The sequence below is a fragment of the Triticum urartu genome, chromosome 1A (genome assembly GCF_056163025.1).
Source record: "Triticum urartu cultivar PI428250 chromosome 1A, HENAU_Tu73, whole genome shotgun sequence".
Classification (NCBI taxonomy): Eukaryota; Viridiplantae; Streptophyta; class Magnoliopsida; order Poales; family Poaceae; genus Triticum; species Triticum urartu.
In genome coordinates, this window is record NC_141873.1 from 13,503,340 (window position 1) to 13,524,898 (window position 21,559).

General features: G+C 47.6%; 2 protein-coding genes and 2 pseudogenes across 2 annotated transcripts; 1 reads left to right on the forward strand and 3 right to left on the reverse strand.

Annotated features, from left to right (window-relative positions):
* Positions 1-835: 835 nt before the first annotated feature.
* On the reverse strand, positions 836-5,198 carry LOC147988388 (uncharacterized). Its single transcript, XM_087534723.1, has 8 exons — positions 4,465-5,198; positions 4,144-4,334; positions 2,503-2,769; positions 2,115-2,343; positions 1,860-2,027; positions 1,492-1,724; positions 1,268-1,344; positions 836-1,153 (listed from the first exon to the last, which is right to left on the reverse strand). Exons 1-8 carry the CDS (start codon positions 5,196-5,198, stop codon positions 836-838), a joined length of 2,217 nt encoding a protein of 738 aa, XP_087390849.1.
* Positions 5,199-5,557: 359 nt separating this feature from the next.
* LOC147988389 (G-type lectin S-receptor-like serine/threonine-protein kinase SD2-5) lies at positions 5,558-6,910 on the forward strand (annotated as a pseudogene).
* Positions 6,911-9,641: 2,731 nt separating this feature from the next.
* Positions 9,642-10,871, reverse strand: LOC147988390 (uncharacterized). Its single transcript, XM_087534731.1, has 3 exons — positions 10,711-10,871; positions 10,070-10,619; positions 9,642-9,983 (listed from the first exon to the last, which is right to left on the reverse strand). Exons 1-3 carry the CDS (start codon positions 10,869-10,871, stop codon positions 9,642-9,644), a joined length of 1,053 nt encoding a protein of 350 aa, XP_087390857.1.
* A 251-nt stretch (positions 10,872-11,122) lies between these two features.
* Positions 11,123-13,399, reverse strand: LOC147988391 (uncharacterized; annotated as a pseudogene).
* Positions 13,400-21,559: the final 8,160 nt, after the last annotated feature.

Here is a 21,559-nt window from a genome sequence, read left to right on the forward strand (position 1 = left end):
GGGTTAATAGGATTGACATCTTACTATTGTCAGGAAAACAACAAGTGCGGGCTTGGAACGAGGGGAATAAAACCCGGAAGTTAAGCGTGCTCAGGCTGGAGTAGTGAGAGGATGGGTGACCGACCGAGAAGTTGGATGATTTGGAATGATTAGGGGTGATTAGAGATTAGAGGTTAAATGGAGCAGTGATGAGGGGTGATTAGAGATTAAATTGGAAAATAATTCAAAATTTTGAAAATAAAAAAAATCAATTTTAAAAAAAAATTACGGAAAAATACCTTTAGTGTTACCAACCGGGACTAAAGGTGGAGCTCCACACAGCGGCAACGTGGATGGCCTTTAGTCCCGGTTCGTGTAAGAACCGGGACTAAAGGGGAGGCTTTAGTAACGACCTTTTAGTCCCGGTTCCAGAACCGGGATTAAAGGCCCTCTAGAACTGGGACAAATGGCCCTTTTTCTACAAGTGCATGAGATTAGATTCTGAGGGTGTATGAATGGGATAGTGGGGAAGAAACGTGGCCTGCTGCGTATGATGTAATTAAGCTTGACAATGATAAGTGCGCTTTCCCTGTGCGATAACTAGAAATGTCTTGACCTGTTAAGGCCAACAGGTTCGTGTTATATAGAGTTGGGGCGCACCTCCCAACCATAGCACATACATTGCTGAGATTACATAAGAGAGAGATATTCAAGTAAGAGATAGAACTTGGAGAGAAAGGAAAATAATCTATCTCTATCTATCTATCGTAACTACCTCATGCGCCGGGTGCACCATAGCATGTTTAACACCCTCCCTTAATCACAGCTTTATTAAGTTGAGATTATGCTTGAATTCTTAAAAACTCCTTGTGGGCAAAGGCTTTGTAAATCCATCTGCAATCTCATCCTTTGAATGCACAAACCGAATGTCAAGTTGCTTTTGAGCAACTCTCTCTCTGACAAAATGAAAATATATCTCTATCTGCTTTGTTCTGGCATGGAACACAGGATTAGCCGAAAGATAAGTAGCACCGAGGTTGTCACACCACATGCATGGAGCTTGTTTACTCTTCACCCCAAGCTCTTTCAACATAGACTGAACCCATATGATTTCAGCTGTAGCATTTGCTAATGCTTTGTACTCTGCCTCAGTGCTTGACCTAGATACCGTAGCCTGTTTGCGTGCATACCATGATATTAAGTTAGGCCCAAAAAAGACTGCAAAACCACCTATTGAGCGCCTGTCATCCAGGCATCCTGCCAAGTCTGAATCAGTAAAGGCACTGACAAGGGTAGAAGACGACTTGCTGAAATTTATACCTATGTTGAGAGTATGTTTAACATATATGACTGTACGCTTGGCAGCTGTCAAGTGAACATCAGTAGGTGCATGCAAAAACTGGCAGACATTATTGACAGCAAAAGATAGGTCAGGCCTGGTAAGAGTTAGATACTAAAGAGCTCCTATGAGGCTTCTATATTTTGTGCTATCTTCCTGACTCAAAGTTTTACCTTCTGCAAGAGACAATTTTTCTGAGCTGGATAATGGAGTGAGTGAGGGTTTACAACCTTGCAATCCTGTCCTTTTAACCAGATCAGTTGCATATTTTGCTTGAGAGAGATGAAGTCCATTCTGATGCTTCTTTACCTCAATCCCAAGAAAGAAGTGCAAGTCTGCAAGATCCTTTAATGCAAACTCTGCACTCAAGTCTTTTAAGAGACCTCCGATTGCTTCATCAGATGAGCTGGTCACAATAATATCATCAACATAGATGGGAACAAATATGCATGTATTGGATCTATTATAAATAAATAATGATGTGTCTGATTTAGAAGGAACAAATCCAAGTTTTTGCATCTTGTGATAGAGACGAGAGTACCATGCCCTTGGAGCTTGTTTTAATCCATATAAAGCTTTATCAAGCTTGCAAACATAAGAGGGGGCATTCTTACTTTCAAACCCAGGAGGTTGTTTCAAGTACACATCCTCTTCCAGAACACCATGAAGAAACGCGTTCTGTACATCAAGCTGCCTGAGACTCCAACCTCTGGAAACAGCAATAGACAAGACAAGATGAATAGTGGCAGGTTTTACCACAGGACTAAAAGTATCCTCATAGTCTATGGCATATCACTGTTTGAAGCCTTTTACAACGAGCCTAGATTTATAGCGATCAATGGTTCCATTAGATCTCCTCTTGATTCTGAAAACCCACTTGCAATCAATTAAATTTTTACCTTGTTGTGGGGAAACCAGGTGCCATGTTTTGTTTTTCTTTAGTGCCATGTACTCCTCATTCATTGCCTTCTTCCACTTATCATCACAAAGTGCTACATCAAGGGTTTTGGGCTCATCTGGTTCTCCTGTGGAACAGACCAAACCATATTTAGTTTCGACCCCCGCAGGGTTGGCCGGCTCTTCTGTGGCCAACGGCTAAAGCACCGCGTCTATGGTTGGCGCAGAGAATCCCGAGCCCCACGCCTCTACGCGCGCGTTGGTCGGCCGACCGCTCGTGGGGGGACCTGCTGGCTCCGCGTCCTCCCTGGCGCGCGCCGAGTCCCGCCGCTTGTACGTGACCGGTTGGGCACCGTACCGCGCGCCACTCGAAGGAGCCCGCGTGTCAGGCGCGGAGACGTCGCGGCGTGAGTCCAGCACAGAAGCTCGTGCGCCTGCACATGTCCCCTCTGCGGTGGCTGATCCCGAGGAGGATCCAATCTCCTGCGATGTTAGCGATCCCATGGTGGATCCGATCGCCTGCATCGCTGCTAATCCCGAGGCGGATCTGTCTCCTGCCACGGGACACATGGGATATAGCCCAAATTTTGCACCATTTGCTTTGTTTTCTTTGCAGTTTTCTCCTGTTTCATCGACACAAGACTCATGCATGCCATTAGATGAGTTAGTCAACAAATGATCATCAACATTTTGTCCCCCTTGATCAAAGCTAGTGAGATGAGGTGGCAAGAGAAGAATTTCTTCTCGAAGAAGTGCGCCGGCATTAGGGTGAAGATCAGCGAAGGGAAATTTAGTTTCATCAAAGACTACGTCACGGGATATGTAAACACGTCCCGTGGAGACATCAAGGCACTTGACCCCCTTATGCTGAGCACTATAGCCAAGGAACACGCACTGTTTTGATCGGAACATGAGTTTTCGATTATTGTAGGGACGTAGGTTTGGCCAACATGCACACCCAAAGACATGAAGAGACTTATAGTCTGGTTTGGTGTGAAGAAGCCTTTCTACCGGAGTTTCATGATTAATGACACGACTAGGTAGCATGTTTATGATATGAACGGTAGTGAGAAACGCTTCATCCCAAAATTTAAGAGGCATGGAGGTGCTTGCCAAAAGAGCAAGGCCAACTTCAACAATGTGCCGATGCTTTCGTTCAGCTGACCCATTTTGCTGGTGAGCATGAGGGCATGACACGTGGTGTGAGATACCAAGTGTCTGGAAGGAGTTCAACTTTTCGTACTCCCCTCCCCAGTCGGATTGGACAACAATGATTTTGCTGTCAAACTTTCGTTCAACTAAAGCTTGAAAGCTTTTGACAACTTGAAACACATCGGATCGTTTCTTTAAGAGATACATCCAAAAGAATTTACTATAGTCATCGATAAAGCTGACATAATAGTTGTGTCTACCAACAGAAGTGGGAGCAGGACCCCAAACATCAGAAAAAATCAACTGTAATGGTTTGATAGCAGTACTAGTAGAAATTGGGTAAGGCAAATGATAATTTTAGCTTTCTGACATGAATCACAAATTGTTTCATTATGATGCTCACCAACAAACGGGAACTTATTTTTCCTAAGCAACCTTTCAACTGAAGAAAAAGAAGCATGTCCTAAACGATCATGCCAATGTGTGGATGAAAGCTTGATGGCACAACAAACGTGTTTATTTTTTCTTCAAAACTCCGGAATCAACGGATAGAGGCCGCCAACGCATCTACCTCGATAGAGAATTTTCCCCGTTGCCTGATCCTTGATCAAAAAGAAGTAAGGGTGAAATTCGAGAAAGACATGATTGTCAAGGGCAATTCTATGGACAGAAAGAAGACTTTTGTTGGCACTAGGAACATGCAAAAAAAATTCTAAGATGAATGTTGCGATTAGGGGTACGAAATATTGAGTGACCGAAGTGACGTATACTCATACCTTCTCCGATGGCAGTGTGGATTTGATCCTTGCCGCGGTATTTCTCCTTCATGGTAACTTTCTCGAGCTCGTTGGTGATGTGGTTGGTGGCTCCGCTGTCGACGTACCAATTCGTGTCGACGCCATAGGAGCCATCGGCCGCCGCAGCGACTTTCTCCTCATCTTGCAAGTCGTAGTCGTCCTCCTCATACCTATACCAGCAGTCCTTTGTTGTGTGCCCGGGCTTGCTGGAGACCTGGCACCGCGGAGCGTCCGGGCGGTTCACGGCGACCGCGGCCACTAGATTGGGGTGGTGTGGCGCTACGGTTCCCACCGCCAGACCTGCCCTTGTTGCGAGATGAGCCACGCGATCGGGAGCCGCCGCCCCGCCCGCGTGTGGCCACGTTGGCAGAAGATTTGAAGCCGCCGCCGCCAGATCCTTGGAAGTGAGCCATGCGCTGATCGAAGTTGGGTAGCATGGCAAAGAGCTCATCAAGGGTTACCTTGGCGACGCGGGCGTCGAGGGCAGAGACCAGGGGCTGATAGTCGGCATCGAGCCCGTGGATGATGTAGGAGGCGAGTTCGTCGTCGGGGATCGCCTTGCCCGCGGCGGCGAGCTCGTCAACATAGCCGCGAATGGCAGCGAAGTAGGCGGCGACAGAGAAGTTGCCCTTCTGCGCGTTGATGAGGGAGGTTCGGATGTTGTTGATGCGGCTGGCCGACTGCGAGGAGAACATGACGGCGAGCGTCATCCAGATCGCGCGCGCAGTGGTGACCGTGGTCAATGTGAGTAGCACCTCGCATGTCAGATTGTTCAGCAGGTATCCAAGAACCTGCTGATCCTCCCTGGCCCAGATTGGGTGGAGAGGGTTGGGCGATAAAGTCTCTTTTCCGTCCTTGGTGGTGACGAGGAGTCTCGCCGGCTCCGGCTGAGTGCCGTCGACACAGCCGAAGACACCGGTGCCATGCAGCTGGGGAATGACTTGTGTGCGCCATAGCACATAGTTTGTGCGCGTCAGCTTCGCGGCCACCTTGCCATTGAGGCTGGTTTGGGAGGCGCCGGAGGAGGAAGACATGGCTAGGGCTAGATGGAGTTCGTATGGAGCTTAGATGGGAAAAGGATGGCTCTGACTACCATGTGCGAGGCCGACGGGTTCGTGTTATATAGAGTTGGGGCGCACCTCCCAACCATAGCGCATACATTGTTGAGATTACATAAGAGAGAGAGAGATATTCAAGGAAGAGATAGAACTTGGAGAGAAAGGAAAATAATCTATCTCTATCTATCTATCTATCCTAACTACCTCATGCGCCGGGTGCACCATAGCATGTTTAACATTCCCAACCGTGTGCGGGGCGTACGGAATATGCACAGGTAGGAAGTGCACCTGTCCCCTTCAAGATGATAATAGTTCAGGCTACTTCAAGCCGATTGATGACCCCAAGGAAAATGCAACTAGATCAGCTCTTAACCCTCGAAAAAATTTCTTACTTTGATTTGACCTACCTCGTGAATGTAATCACCCAAGATGATAGTAAAAAGCTTGCTTGAAAAACTGCTCCTGCACGGCCATCAGCTTCAAACGTTACTTTTACTAGACTGAAACTGAAGGTTATTGTTGGTTGGTGACCAAGGTCTTCTCCTTGCAATCCATAAAACCTGTTCATTACAACAACTCTGTTTACATCAAGGTGCAACTTAGCTCTTTGGACGCAGCTGTTGCTTCTACTCCTTCCGCAAACAAGAAGCTCATTTTAGGCACTACAATTCCAGCTATTGTTATTATCGTATTACTTGCTATTGCTGTCACCCTTTATATACAGAGGAGGAGAGCGTATGCCAAGAAAGATGAAGACCTTAATTTTGATCAATTTGCTAAAATGCCAGCCAGGTTTTTTTTTCAGAAGTTGAGAGAGGTTCAATAAAAAGCTTGGAGAAGGTGGATTTAGATCTGTTAATGAAGGGAAATTAAGTGAAGAGAGAGTTGTCGTAAAACGTTTAGAAAGTGCTAGACAAGGAAGGAAAGAATTCTTGGCAGAGGTGGAGACTATTGGAAGCATCAAACACATCAATCCTGCCAGGCTGATTGGCTTTTGTGCAGAAATCTCCGAGGCTTCTAGTATACGAATATATGCCGAGAGGGTCACTCGATAGGTGGATCCATTACCGCCACAACAATGCCCCACTCAATTGGCGCAGACGGTGTAGCATTATTCTGGATATTGCCAAAGGCCTATGCTATCCTCACTGAGGAGTGCAGGCGAAAGATGGCTCGTTTGGACATCAAACCGCAAAATATTCTCTTAGATTAGAACGTCAATGCTAAAGTGGCTGATTTTGGACTATCTAAGCTAATAGACAGGGATCAAAGCAAGGTAATGACGGAGATGAGACGCACACCTGGGTATCTGCCACCTGAATGGTTAACCTCGCAAATTACTGAAAAACTTGATGTCTAGTGCTTTGGAGTTGTTGTCAAACATTGATAATTCTCTTCCTGAGGAGAGTTCTAACCTCATCAATTTGTTACGATGAAAGGCTCAATATAATCAATTGAATGATCTGATTGACAAGCATAGTGAAGACATGCTCTCACACCAGGAGCAAGTGATTCAAATGATGAAGCTTGCAATGTCGTGCTTGCTAAATGATGGCTGTCAAAGGCCTTCCATGTCAACGGTGATCAAGTTATTGGAGGGTGCGAGGAGCATAGAAACTGCTATTCTTCGCAGATTTATAAATACAAATTCAGTCATGCCTGGTCAAGACAATACATCCGCATATTGAGTTCAACCTCAAGCATCAATCTTATCAGACCAAGGTGAAATGGGCGGCGGCTAATGAGAATAAGACATCCAACTTAATTACACACTTGGTTTTTGTCAGTTTCAAAATATTATCCTATTTGTACTTCGGAAGTATGTTTTATCCTATTTGATTGTTCGGGAGTCTGTACCACATACCTTTTAATCTGCAGCGTACCAGCGTAGCCAAAATTATATTTGTGAACTATGTGGTAAATGAGGAATTCTAAAATGCAGATAGCATTATGAAACTGATGGGGATAAGCACCATATGGAGATGGCTCAAGGCGGAGGGGTCTAAGGAGAAAGATGAGACTATAGACCAAGATGACACACTTTAGATTTTTTTTTTCGAAAAGGGGGACTCCCCGCCTCTGCATCAGAACAATGCATACAGCCACTTCAATAAATAAAATAGGTTCAACAAAGTCATAGAGTCTTCAACAAAATAAAGGCAAGCTCACAAAGAACCTCGAAGCTAAACCAAGAAAAGGCCAAAGAGCCACAACCGGCTGGTAAAATCAAGATAGGAAAACTAATTGCCTATCCTATTACCGCCAACCAAACCGGTTGAAAATATCCCGCGCTATCATCTCCCACCGGACAGATCCAGTAACCAAACGCTCCCTGACCTCCGTCGGAGTGAGTAAGGACCACATACGGATCAGCGCCGTAGCACGGAATATAACCTGCAAAAATTGAATAGTAGTTATTCTGTTAAAAACCAAATCATTTCTGCAGTTCCAAATTGCCCATAACAATGGATACACTCCTACACGAATATGTTTAGCTGTATCGGACTCTATCCCATCCAGCCACGTTCCAAATAACGACCCGATCGTACTCGGAGGAGTAATATTAAAGGCGATTTGCACGGTGCGCCACAGAATTCTCGCCAAAGGACAGTCAAGGAAGAGATGCTTAATGGTCTCGTCCTGATCACAGAAGCTACAACTAGTAGATCCAGTCCAATTGCGCTTTACCAAGTTGTCCTTTGTTAAAATTACCTGATTATGAACAAACCACATAAAGACTTTAATTTTCAAAGGCACCTTTACTTTCCAAACATGTTTGGTACTAGGAATGACAATAGAATTAATAACATCGATGTACATCGACTTTACTGTAAATTGTTCATTCCTAGTAAGCTTCCAACACAACTGATCGGGCTGTTAAGGTAGATGGACTTCCATCAGTCTACGCACCAGATGGAGCCAAGCTTCCCATCTCTCACCAACAAGCACCCGTCGAAACTGAATATTAAGGGGAATGGGCTGCATAATCGTTGCAACTAGCGCATCACGTCGCTGGACAATACGATACAAGGTTGGGTACTATAGTGCTAATGGTGTATCACCCAGCCAAGTGTCCTCCCAAAAACGTGTATCATTGCCATCACCGACAATAAACTTTGTTCTATTAAAGAAGGTTGCCTTGACTCTCATAAGCCCCTTCCAAAATGGCGAATCAGTTGGTCTCACTGTCACCTGAGACAAAGTTTTGGACTGCAGATACTTGTTACGAAGAATCTGCGCCTAAGTTGCGTCAGTCGGAGCTGAAAGCTTATACAGCCACTTACTAAGCAGGCATCTGTTCTTGACCTCAAGATTTTCGATACCCAAACCCCCTTGGTCCTTTGGTCGACAAATAACATCCCACTTGGCGAGTCTATACTTTCTCTTAAGTTCATCACTCTGCCAAAAAAATCTTGATCGGTAGAAGTCCAGCCTTTTCCTAACCCCAACTGGAACCTCAAAGAAATATAGTAGGAACATCGGCATACTCGTGAGCACCGAATTAATAAGAATTAAATGGCCTCCATATGACATAAGTTTGCCCTTCCAGCAACTAAGTTTCTTTTCAAACCGATCCTCGATGCATTTCCACTCTCGGTTTGTGAGCTTACGATGGTGAATGGGTATACCTAGGTAGGTAAAAGGTAAAGCCCCTAATTCACATCCAAACAATTGCCTATAAGCCTCATGTTCCTCCTTGGCTCTACCAAAGCAGAACAACTCGCTTTTATGAAAGTTAATCTTTAACCCAGACAATTGTTCAAATAAACATAGCACCAGCTTCATATTTCTCGCTTTTGCCAGGTCATGCTCCATAAAGATGATAGTATCATCAGTGTACTGCAGAATGGACACCCCCATCAACTAGGTTTGGCACCAAGCCACCCACCTGATCGGCCTCCTTTGCCTGACCTATTAGGATTGCCAACATGTCAACCACAATGTTGAACAAAATAGGGGACATTGGATCTCCTTGTCTCAGGCCCTTGTGTGTCTGGAAATAGTGCCCAATATCATCATTTACTTTAATTCCAACGCTCCCCTTTTGCGTCAAGGATTATACCTGGCGTCGCCAAGCTTCATCAAAACCCTTCATACGCAAAGCCTGTTGAAGGAATGGCCATTTGACTTTGTCGTATGCTTTTTCGAAATCCACTTGAAAACAACCCCATCCAGTTTTTTTGTGTGGATTTCATGGAGCGTTTCATGAAGGACCACTACCCCCTCAAGGATATTCCTGTCCGGCATGAAAGCAGATTGGGTAGGCTGCACAATAGTATGCGCAATCTTTGTGAGCCTATTGGTCCCGACCTTGGAGAAAATTTTGAAACTAACATTAAGAAGACAGATTGGCCTGAATTGCTCAATTCTCACAGCCTCTGTTTTCTTAGGAAGAAGGGTGATCGTTATAAAATTGAGCTAAAAAGGATGAAGCTGTCCAGCAAACAAATCATTAAACATAGGCAACAAATCCCCTTTAATGATATGCCAGCATTTCTTATAAAACTCCGCTGGGAATCCATCAGGGCCCGGCGCCTTGTTATTCTTCATTTGCGAGATGGCCTCCAGCACCTCTTTCTCCGAGAAAGGAGCCGCAAGAATATCATTCTCCACCGCTGTGAGCTGAGGAATATCCTCAACCCTTGACTCGTCCAGAGACACGCAGTTCTCTTCTGGAGGGCCAAACATCAGCTTATAGTACTCGGTAATGTACAATTTTAGGTTTTCGTGTCCTATAATTGTACCCTCATCTTGCTCAAGCTGAAAGATCCTCTTCTTTCGATGCTTACCGTTAGCGATCATGTGAAAAAATTGGGTGTTCGCGTCCCCTGGACTACTCGCCGGACCTTGGCCCGCAACGCCCACTTCAACTCTTCTTCTCTAAAAAGTTCTTTCAGCCTCAATTCCGCCTCGAGCTTGGCATGAAGCTCCGCGGCCGGCAGTATCGTGGTTTCTGCTTTTACATCCAGAGATTGAATAAGGGCAAGGAGCTTTTCCTTTTCGACCTTATAAATCCCGCTAAGATGCTTAGCCCACCCACGTAGGAAACTCCTCAAGTGCCTAATCTTATTCTGCCAGCGCTGAAGCGCAGTCCTCCCTCCTGACTCCTTAGCCCACTCTCTGGCCACGAGATCAAGGAAGCCATCACGTTCAAACCAAGCCATCTCAAAGGAGAACACATTTTTGTTCCCCAGGTGGGTGGGTTCACCAGAGTCGACAAATAACGGCGTATGGTCATAAATACCACGGGACAAGGCCTGGACAGTCACCAGGGGAAACTTCTGTTCCCAATCGACGCTCGCCAACACTCGATCCAACTTCTCATACGTCGGATTTGGCATCGCGTTCGCCCAGGTAAATTTTCTACCCGAGAGCTCAATTTCTCGCAGGTCCAAACTTTCAATGATAGTATTAAACATGAACGACCAATGGCCATCAAAATTATCATTGTTCTTATCCTCACGCCGTCTAATAATATTGAAATCACCCCACCAGGATGGGCAACTGTTCGGAACCACAAATCCGAACAAGATCAGCCAAGAACTCGGGCTTAAGCTCGGGCTGTGCAGCACCATATACCGCAACAAGGGCCCAATTAAACCCATCAACCTTCGACTGCACCCTAAACTTAACAGCAAACTCTCCCATGACCACACTGCGAACCTCAAGCGCTTCGCACCTAACTCCGAGAAGGATTCCACCCGACCTCCCTCTCGGCGGCAGGCAATGCCAGTCAAAATCTATACCACCCGATAAAGTATTTAGAAATTGAGGCGCGAAGTTATCTCTACATGTCTCCGATAGAGCGATAAAATCTAAACAATGCTCGACAGATGCCTCAGCAAGAAACCTTCGTTTAGCCAAGTCCTTTAGACCTCTGCTATTCCAGAATATTCCTTTCATAGATCATCATGGAATTTTTTTTGTCGTACGAATCCTAGCACTCCTACGCACTATGGATGCCGGGTATACCTTTCATTTCCACTTGCGGTTGGGAATAGTTTGACTCTGCAACTGGTCCTCACAACCAGTCTCAGAGTTGCTAGCCAAAACTATCTCGGTAGAATCAGCCTCTACATCCTCGTCAGTATTAGGTTGCATAAGATCCGCACAAAAATTGTCGAGCACCCTGACCCCGAGTGCATCAACCTCAGAATCACTCATGGGCTTAACAGCCGCAATATTACGAATCATCTCTAAGGCCCGCTCAACCTCTAGGTCTAGAAGATCATTAACAGAATTAGAGATTTTAGTGTCATTACTACCCAACGAGACTCCTAATTGATTTGCATTTTGAACAATCTCATCATTTGAAAAAGGCAAAATAGAATTAGAGGTATTGACGGACATACCAGTAGTGACCTCCACGTCACGAAGCTTGGCCGCCCTCATGCCGCACCGTTGCTGAATGTCGTCCACATCCGGTTGTGTCTGGAGACGGCCGCTCATCTGGTGCCCCTTAGATACCGGATCCTGAATCCCTCCAAATGCAATGACCTCCTCCCGAGAGATCGCGGTCGGGGTCCGGCCTCCTGCCGCCCCCCAACCAGCTGGCCGATCCAACTGCATGGGCTCACCCACAGTCTCGCCCGAGAGAGGGCAAGCACTCTCCGCAGACTCGTGGCGCGCCCCGCCCGACGAAGCTGGCAGGGTGGGTGGTGGAGTCCGAACAAGGGCCACCTGCCCTCGGTCCCCACCCAGCACCGGAGAAGCTACCCGCACATGCGCCGAAGGGGGAGGAAGCTCCGAGGCCACCTGCCCCGAGCCCTCTCCCGAAGGCAGAACCGCCATCAACCGCAAAGTAGACGCGACGGGATAGGAGGTATCCGAGGCCACCTGCCCCATACTCCCTCCCGGCAAAGAAAAGGACATGGGGGCCACCTGCCCCGAATCCCCTTCCTCGGCAGAAGGAGAGCAACCCGAGGCCGCCTGCCCCAGGGCCCCGCCCAACAAGCCAGGTACGACAAGCTGCGTCACCTCCTGAGGAGGTACCGTGTGCTGAGCACGAGAGGGAGTGGCCACCTGCCGACCCCCAGGAATCGTGTCCACAGCACCCTCCAACCCCATAGCCGGTAACTCAAGCTCAAAAGCCTCCTCGGACTCAACCCGATCACTCCACAGCCTCGGGGGAGCAAAAGAAGGCTCAAAGGACCCAAATCTCAGAGTCGTAGAAGGTACCACGATGGGTGGGACTGTTCCATCCCCGGTAGACGCAAGCTCGGGCCCCGGCCCCTTGGATAGCTATCGTCCAGGGTCCTCGACCGGCGACTCCCGTACCCCCGCACCGCCATCACCCTCGTGTATATCCACATCAGAGTCATGAGCCGGCGCAACTAGAAGGCTCTCATCCTAAAACTCAATAAGCAGATCATAAATTCTGCCTCGATAAGCCCACTTAACCACTTCCGGTACATACTCAATGTTCAAAATACTAACCAAAACCCGAGCAATCCCATGAGCTCTGGTGAACTCCATGTCCACACGCTCAGGCTTCCCCACTAAAATGCCCATACTGGCCACAACCCGAGCATCCTGCAGCAGCCTGGAGGGAGCCCCGGACAATCGCAGCCATGCCTGAGTAAGCGACTTGCCCTGAGGTTCAACAAGCTTCCACTCTTGAAACTCAAGGATACCATCCGTTCCCGGCACCTTACACATCCCAAAGCTCAACAACCTCTGCAGATCCTCCATAGAAGGAAACTCAACCCTGAACATCCTATCAGTGAGGCTGACAAGGTCCCACTGGAACTCCCCAGGAGCCAACTCACGGAGCCTCTGCACGATCTGCGTCTCAGACACCTCCCCTCTGGTGACCTTGACTATCCCCGTGGTCATACTCGTGGACTCATCAGAAACCTCTCGCTCATTTGGAGATTCAAAAAAAGTTAACTCAGTACAGTACACTCCATACATCATGAGCGACGGTGCCTGATCTCACAGCAGCGGACACTCCCCAAAGTCATGTGCTAGTTTACCGCAGGTATCACATAACATAGCCACACACTCCCAATGAAGTGACCCTTGTCTCCGCAACGATAGCAAAGCATCTTTACCTTCCTACGCGCCCACTTGGATGCCCTCTCAGCCTTAGACCTATCTGTCAACTCCGCAGACACATCGGTCATAACCTCGTTCTCAGGAACCTGCATAGAGGCAAGAGCCGTCACCACCTCCATAGCGTGGCCAGGCAACAGAGGCTCGTCAGCAGCCCCGTCAACTGTCGTCTGGTCAACAACAACAGGAGGTAGCAGGGGACGTGGACGGTATCGGCCCCCTCGGCCTCCCCGACCACCCCGATAGCCTCAGTAACCTTGTCGCTGCCGATGACCCGGATCCGAGGGCCCCTCGACGAAGCCACCTGAAGGGCCCAAGAACGGCCTCTCGACAGACCCATCACTCTGCCAGGCAAAACCACGACCACCACCCGTGGATGAAGACCCACACACTTTAGATGAGAGAAAAATTAAGTGATTGTTCTTAAGTTTTCCATATTCAGTACTAAAGGATTAATGATGCTAATAGAGCTTGTACTTTAAATTGTAAATCTCTAGACCGGGCCACAAAAAGGAACATGTCACCATGTCAGTCTAATATGCCAAATTAACAATAGCAGTGTTTTTTAAAAATTCAGCAGCAACTACATATATTCCTGCAAACAAAAGTTGAATATCGTCGTTCATATGTCACTATCGGACTCGCGGTCTATGCCTACAGCCAGGGGCCGTCGGCATAGGTCCTTTGCCGTCGGCATAGATCTATGCCTACGGCTGCCGTCGGCATAGGTCCTTTGCCGTCGGCATAGATCTATGCCTACGGCTGCCGTCGGCATAGACCCGTCGGCGTAGATATCGCAGCGTAGTCTTGTCAGACCGTCGGTGTAGTATAGCCGTCGGCATAGGGACCTATGCCGACGGCCGGGGTCAGCCGTCGGCATAGTTTAGCCGTCGGCAGTGTTTTCCCTTCTGACGACAACGGACGGCGCCGTCAAAAGCGCTGACGAGTCATGGGACGCCACATGGCAGAGGTACGCCGACAGCTTGGCCGTCGGCATAGGTAGAAATCTATGCCGACGGCCTAGCCGTCGGCGTACCTCTGCCACGTGGCGTCCCGTGGTGCTCCTGGTGGCAGTGCTATGCAGATGGAATCTATGCCGACGGCTTTGCCGTAGGCATAGTCCTGCCACGTGTCTTCCCCTGGTTTCTCCTGGCGGCAGGGCTATGCCTACGGCAAAGCCGTTGGCATAGATGAAATTATGCAGAAATATGACAGTTCATCATCTAAACCTAGTCATGTTCATTTGACAGCATTTCAAAGCAGAATAATATGGAATTATGCAGAAATATGACAGTTCATCATCTAAACATAGTCAAGTTCATCACCGGCGGAAGTTCATGAACATATATAAAAGTAGTGCAAGACATGGAACATCATAAAAGTAGCAACATGAAAGGCATGGCACGACGGCCACATGCACGGAATCATCATCGACATCAAGCAAGACCACCTCCGCCAAAACCACCACCAAGACCACCTCCGCCAAAACCACCACCACCAAGACCACCTCCGCCAAAACCGCCACCGCGACCACCATCACTCTGCCAGATCGGAGTGACTGGGGTCGACAGAGCAGTAATCGAGCCACCGGTCCCTTACATGTTTCAGAAAAGATTCTAACGGTAAATATGATATGATAGTGTTGAATGAACGAGAACTAGTTTGCCAGTAGTTAGGCAAATGTACTAACCGGACCATCACTGCCTAGTGCCACCCATTCATCGAACGTGGGCACGTGTGGGGGTTCTCCCGCAGGTGGTGGTGGGGGTCCCATTTGTGGTGGATCCGTGCGGTTACTCCAAGACGCCAACATAGCCTGGATGTTAGTTAAACAAGCAAACTAGAAGGTCCAAAGGAATGAAAGTGCAAAAATTTAGCTTGGTTTTAAGAGGGCAAAACTAACCGCCATCATCTCACGGTTGTAATCATCATTTGCCTTCACTCGTTGCAAGTACTCTCGCACCTCGAGATTCCTATGCTCGACAAAGGCCTTATATGCCTACATAATTTAGGTTGTTTCTAAGTGAGCAATGCTGAAAATGAACTGAGAATGCTAGAGAGAAAAAGATAAAGGGGAAGTACTTATAGCATGCTGGCGGGCTAAGGGAGTCTGTGAACGCCCCGTACTCTCTAACTGGCTCGGGTTGGTAGACCGAAGCCGTGTGTACGAGATCGAAGGAGTTATCAAACCATCGAAACACAGATACCGGCCATGTGACTTCCCCTGGATGGCCACCACCGCCGTGTCATTGATCTGAGACTGGGCGACCTCAGGAACAGGAACATCCAGATGCAACTTCTGATAGTGCTGAGTGTAAGAATCCAGGTGCTCCTCGGTCTTGCCGTAGTACTGGCTCTCGCCCTCCTTGGGATGACTCCGCTCGCGGGCCAGCTTCCACGACTCAATGTCTGAGAGCGGCCTCTTCAACTTGTCCTCCTGCAACGTCAAACAGAAGTTAGCCATACATAAGAACATGACGGTAAAGAAGAACAAAAATGCATCATGCATATAGATATACCTTCATGGCCTTGAAGCCCCAGTGGTTCCTGTTTCCTTAGCCGTGTGTCCCGTCTTTTCCACGGTTAGCCCGGGCCATGATGCTCTTGGCAGCAAACTCTGCATCGTCGCTGAGCCACCTATCCACCAAACTTGCCCATCCGTCATGCCTTCCATAGCACCAACGAGGAACAACCTATGCAAATTTTGGAATCATGACATGTGAGCACGAAACATATAGTTGACTGCTTGAAACAATGATAAGTTAGTAATAGTTACCATCATGAACTGCTCCCTGTTCAAGGTAAGTCGTTGCCTCTGCGCTTGAGTTTTGGTCATCTTTTGTTGCAGGTAGACGTGGTAGTACTGCGAGACGGCAACCCAGCGCACCTCGTACTGCAACTGACGAGCTTTCTTCTTCATAGCCGCAAGCAAGACCATGTCGGCTCTGGCCTTGTGCTCGTCAAGAACTCTATAGAGTTGCTGCAATCATGCATAAACCAGAAGCAAACAAGGCATGAGTTGAGTGATTCAATGATAAACTATGAACAAAACTGAAGACAAGTGATTTAGAAGAGAACTTACCCAAAATTTGGTGATCACGGCCTTAGCGGCCGTCCCGTACTCCGCATTGCTGCAAGCCTCGTAGTGGGCCTAGCTCGTGGCCAAAACCCGCAGCTGCGGGTCCCTGTCTGGCTGCGGGCAGAATAGGCTAGGCCAAAACTCCTTCAACAGGACAGTGATAAGACCATTCGGTTTACGGCCCTTTCCGCGAAGGATCCAGTTTCTGCAAAAGAATTAAATGATTGCCATGTGTACAATAAGAAAATGTTGTCATGTGTTGAAAATATGATTGAGAGGCACTTAATCTGTCCCCACAGGTTCAATGAGCCACTTGTGCTCCTCGATAGAAGGTGGTGTAGGTAGTCCGGCATTACCACGCAGCCACCCCTGCGGAGCACCCGGTGGCAAGTCACCCCACAACTCGGGATCAACATCCCCTCCACGCTCCTCGCCCTCCTCTTCACCCTCCTCCTCGCCCTCCTCCTCCTCGCCCTCCTCCTCCTCACCCTCCTCCTCCTCGCCCTCCTCCTCCTCACCCTCCTCCTCCTCGCCATCAGGAACATACTCCTCCTCCTCAGACTCAGATGGTGCCTCTGTATAGGAGGGCATCGAAGAAGACCCTCCTATTTCGGACACGACCCGGAGTTTTTTGTCCCGGCTGCCTCTCCCCCCACCTCCTCCTCCGCTAGGGGCTCTCCCCCCACCGCCTCCTCCTCTAGGGTCTCCTCCCCCGACCCCTCCACCTCCCTGTGAGGTGTCATCCTCGTGTAGTCGGGAGGGAACCTTGTGGGCTCGTCCACTCCGAGTAAGTCCTTTGAATTTACTGAGGAAACTGGCGCCGCTGGACTTGCCCATGATTAGCAAACCTGCATTGAGAAGAGAATAAACAACTAGTAAGGATATCAATTAAACAAGCATACAGGAAAAACATTAATACCAGAAGAGCACATTAAGCATACTATTGTAATGATCATTAAAAGAACTTACATTTTCTAGAACCCATATGAATCATCACTATTGTAATCTATTTGTGGACCGGTCTCATCATCACTATCACACATATCTTCTTCGTTGTATGACGGAGGTGGAGGCTCTTCCTCATCGTCAGCGTCTTCATTTAACTTTTCAAGCATAATTATGTCTCTTTGATTCACAACTGCCTCACCATCAATCTGTGTGTCGTCGTCGTTTGGGTCTAGGTCAACATAACCCAAGTTATCATCCTCGTTGTTTCGGACCACGTCACCATGTTCCTCTTGATAGAACACTCCCTCGTATGTCATGGGGTTTATGTTGTAGTAATCATCATCGTTTGGGTCCGGTAGCTTACCATGCGGCGACACCTTGAACACAACTTCCCAACCCTTTAGGTACTCTTTCTGGCATGGGTAAGGCAGATAATATACTTGTGTGGCCTGGGTAGCGGCGATAAAGAGATCAGCTCCGGCATAGACGGTTGATGGTTTAACTTCAACTAAACCAATAGAAGGCGTATGTCTCAGACCCTTTTTGGGGTCGAACCATCGGCATTTGAACATAGTGAGACTTAGGTGTTCGCGGCCACGTTTGAATGTAAGCTCGTATATTTTTCCTACCCTTCCGTAGTAATCTACTTTATTATCTCCTTCAGTGAAGACTCCAGTATTTATGGTTTTGGGATCAGGCCGACTGTTCTGGTGCTCCTCTGTATGGAAGCGATACCCATTCACATCATACTTTTGGCATGTCATGACGACAGGGTCAAAACCCATGGAAACCCATCTCAATTCTTCATCCATTGATTCGGTCGGATCATTTCCCTACAAGTTTAATTGAAATTATAGGGTGCATGAGTTTAATTGAAATTATAGGGTGAATGAGTTTAATTGAAATAGGTAATAGGGAAGTGTGAAAAATTACTTTCTCCATGAACCACGCAATGAAATTTTTCCTTCCATCAGCACCCTTTCGGAGAAGAGCAAGTGCCCCCGCTTCAGTAGGAGGCAGCATTCCCGTCCATTCTTCTTCAACGAATCGACTACAATAAGAACAACGGTATAGGAACTAGGCAAAGTGAACATAACAAATTGACTAAAATAATGGTGCAAAGGTATTACCTCATCCACTCATCCTCAACTTCCTTGATGTTGTGCAAGATATAGAACATGACATCCTCCCACTCATCTCGTGGCATGAGATAAGGTTTCGAGCATCCAGCCCTACCACCTTGCCCAATGAATAGAGGCAACTTGGGTTTATACTTGGGTTCTTCTGTATTGTATCGAGACACCTTATTGTGCAACGTGGGAACATGGTCCGGATAGTAGGCTGTCCTGAGGTCTGCCACCTCCTCTAGGATAACTGCCTCGGCTATGGAAGCTTCAATCTTAGCTTTGTTTCCACATTTCTGTCTCAGATGCTTGTTCTGTCTCTCAGGGCCGTACTGCCAACGATTCTGCACAGGGCCCCCCAACAATACCTTATTCGGGAGGTGCAAAATGAGATGTGTCATCGGAGTAAAGAAGCCTGGCGGGAAGATCTTCGCTAGCTTGCATATCAACTCCGGCGCCTTCTTATGCATTTCTTTTATCTTCTCGGGACATACTTCTTTAGCACAAAGCGTGCGGAAGAAATGGCTTAACTCCGCAAGCACACGCCAGACACGCTCGGGAACATAGCCCCAAACCATCACCGGCATAATCCGCTCAATCCATACATGATAGTCATGACTCTTGAGCCCGGTCACTCTGCCCGTTGAAAGATTGACCCCCTTACTTATATTCGACGCATAACCATCAGTGAACTTCACGATGTGTTTCAGCCACTTGAATGCCTCCATCTTATGATCCTTTTTAAGTACGAAGTCAGCATCTGGCTTGAACCAAGATTTTCGACTGCCTGTGGGAGGCTGCATGTGTAGACGTGGTCTATCACAAATATTCTGTTGATCAACTCTAGCATTAACATTATCCTTTGTCTTATCAGGAATGTTGAGGATCGTGTGAAAAAGGGACTCTGCGACATTCTTTTCGGTGTGCATCACGTCTATGTTGTATGGAAGTTTGAGGTCCTTAAAATAGGGAAGCTGCGTGAAGGGGGTAATGTGAGTCCAGTTGTGCATCTCACCATATCCTTCAAAAAAAATTCCCTTTACCTTTTCCTTTGCCCTCGCCCTTGTCTTTGCCTGTGGCTTTGCCTTTGCCTCTGCCTTTCCCTTCACCGGCAGGCTTAAGAGCTTTCAGCTGAGCAAGCACATCCGCACCAGAAAACGTTGGAATCTCGTTTACTTCATGGAAAACTTTGCCTTTTGTGAAGTTCTTCTTGTCTTCCCTATCAGGATGGTCTGGAGGGAGGAACTGTCGATGCAGGTCAAATGCAACATACTTGCCACCCTTCTTCAGCCAAATGAAAATTAAGGCCTACATGCACACTGGGCAAGGCATCTTTCCACTTGTACACCATCCGCAGAACAGGGCATAACCGGGAAAGTCATGCATGCAATATTGTAGCCAAACTTTCATCAAGAAATTTTTCTGCAGATGTCAGTCGTATGTCAACCTCGGGAAGTACCAAGAATGGTGCAAATCATCCACCAACGGCTGCATAAACAGACTCAAATTCTTCCCCGAATATTCAGGCCCTGGAATTATAAGCGACAGGAACATGGTCTTGCGTTGCATTATGGCGCCGGGAGGGAGATTGAGTGGAATAACAAATATGGGCCAACAGCTGTATGGATTAGACGACATACCATATGGATTGAACCCATCACCTATTATAGCAATTCTGACATTCCCAGCCTCGGCTGCTTCCTCCGGGTACTCTATATCGAATGACTTCCATGCTTCACCTCCTGATGGATGTACAATTTTTTTTGGATTGTACCTTTTCCCTTCCCTGTGCCACTTCATCATTTTGGCAGACTCCTCGGTGATGAAAAGGCGCTGCAGTCTTTTTATAAAATCAAGACACCGAACAACCTTCACAGGGATTTTTAGCTGCTGCTTCTGACCATGCTTATCGACCACCTCAATATACTGAGAGGAACCGCACTTCCTACAGTACTTGTCATCCGCATACTCATGCCTAAACAAAAGGCAATTCTTTGGACAAACATGTATTTTCTCATAGTCCATGGAGAGCGCCTTCATGATTTTCTTCGTAACGTACATGGTTTTCGGTAGTTCATGGCCCTCAGGCAGGCTGTTAGCCCATACTCCCAGAAATGCTTCGAAGCAACCTCGGCTACAGCCGTACTCAGCCTTGACTGCCATCAGTTGCGAGATGGCATCCAGCACAGACAGCTTGGCACCCTCATAGAGAGGTTTCTTTGACGAGGCCAAGATTTCCAGGATGGCCTTTGCGGTTTCCTCCGGCTCCTCCGGTTCATTCGCTGAATGTGACGGAGGTGTTGGCTGTGCAGCAAAGACATCATATAGCATGTCTCTAACCCCATCGTCCTCATAACCAGCGACGCGTTGTCGTATCACATCCTCTCTACCACGGTCCCGCTGGGCAAAGTTTATCGGCATATTAAAGTTGGGCATAAATCCATGCGTGCGAAGGTGCTTAGTCATCTCACTCTTATCTCTGCGGATACGCCTCTTTCATCTGGCGCACGGGCATTCTGGCACCATCCTCATTGGACTACGGAATATCTCTTTCAAAAACACATCAGTTTTCTCGACCCACTCTATTGTTACTTGATTCCGACGAAAAAACCCACTATACATCCACTGATTATCTGCCATCTCTCCTTTATTGGAAGCCACACAACAAAATTAAGGATTCATTTAAATTACTCACATCAATATTTTATTTTTTACAAGGTTGACGAGAACTAGTAGAAAAAGGGTCAAATGTGAAGCACATTAGTGCCGGTTTGAATTTGAGCCGGCACTAATGTGACCATTAGTACCGGTTCCAACGGCTAGGCGGGCGGGCATCATTAGTACCGGTTCGTGGGTAACCTTTAGTACCGGTTCATGCCACGAACCGGTACTAATGAGGCTGTGTCAGGCTATGATAAGTCTGGGGCCCCCACGAAGACCTTTAGTACCGGTTCATGCCATGAACCGGTACTAGAGTTTCTTTGTAAGCTGATTTTTAGTCCCACCTCGCCAAGAGAGAGGCAGTATGAGCGGTTTATAAGCCGTGAGTGCACAGACAATGACGAAGAGTTGCAATGCTCACCTACATGTTGATTAGCTTCAAGCCTTGCGGAATAGCATAGATTGCACTG

Coding starts and splice junctions, on each gene's coding strand:
- LOC147988388 (XM_087534723.1), bottom strand. CDS start 5,198: ATGTCTTCCTCCTCCGGCGCCTCCCAAACCAGCCTCAATGGCAAGGTG. Junction 2,770..4,143: donor CCACACTGCCATCGGAGAAG/GTATGAGTATAC, acceptor GTCCCGTGGCAG/GAGACAGATCCGCCTCGGGA. Junction 2,028..2,114: donor GTTGTAAAAGGCTTCAAACA/GTGATATGCCAT, acceptor TGCTGTTTCCAG/AGGTTGGAGTCTCAGGCAGC.
- LOC147988390 (XM_087534731.1), bottom strand. CDS start 10,871: ATGGGAGAGTTTGCTGTTAAGTTTAGGGTGCAGTCGAAGGTTGATGGG. Junction 10,620..10,710: donor CAGTTGCCCATCCTGGTGGG/GTGATTTCAATA, acceptor TATCATTGAAAG/TTTGGACCTGCGAGAAATTG. Junction 9,984..10,069: donor AGTGGGCGTTGCGGGCCAAG/GTCCGGCGAGTA, acceptor AGGATCTTTCAG/CTTGAGCAAGATGAGGGTAC.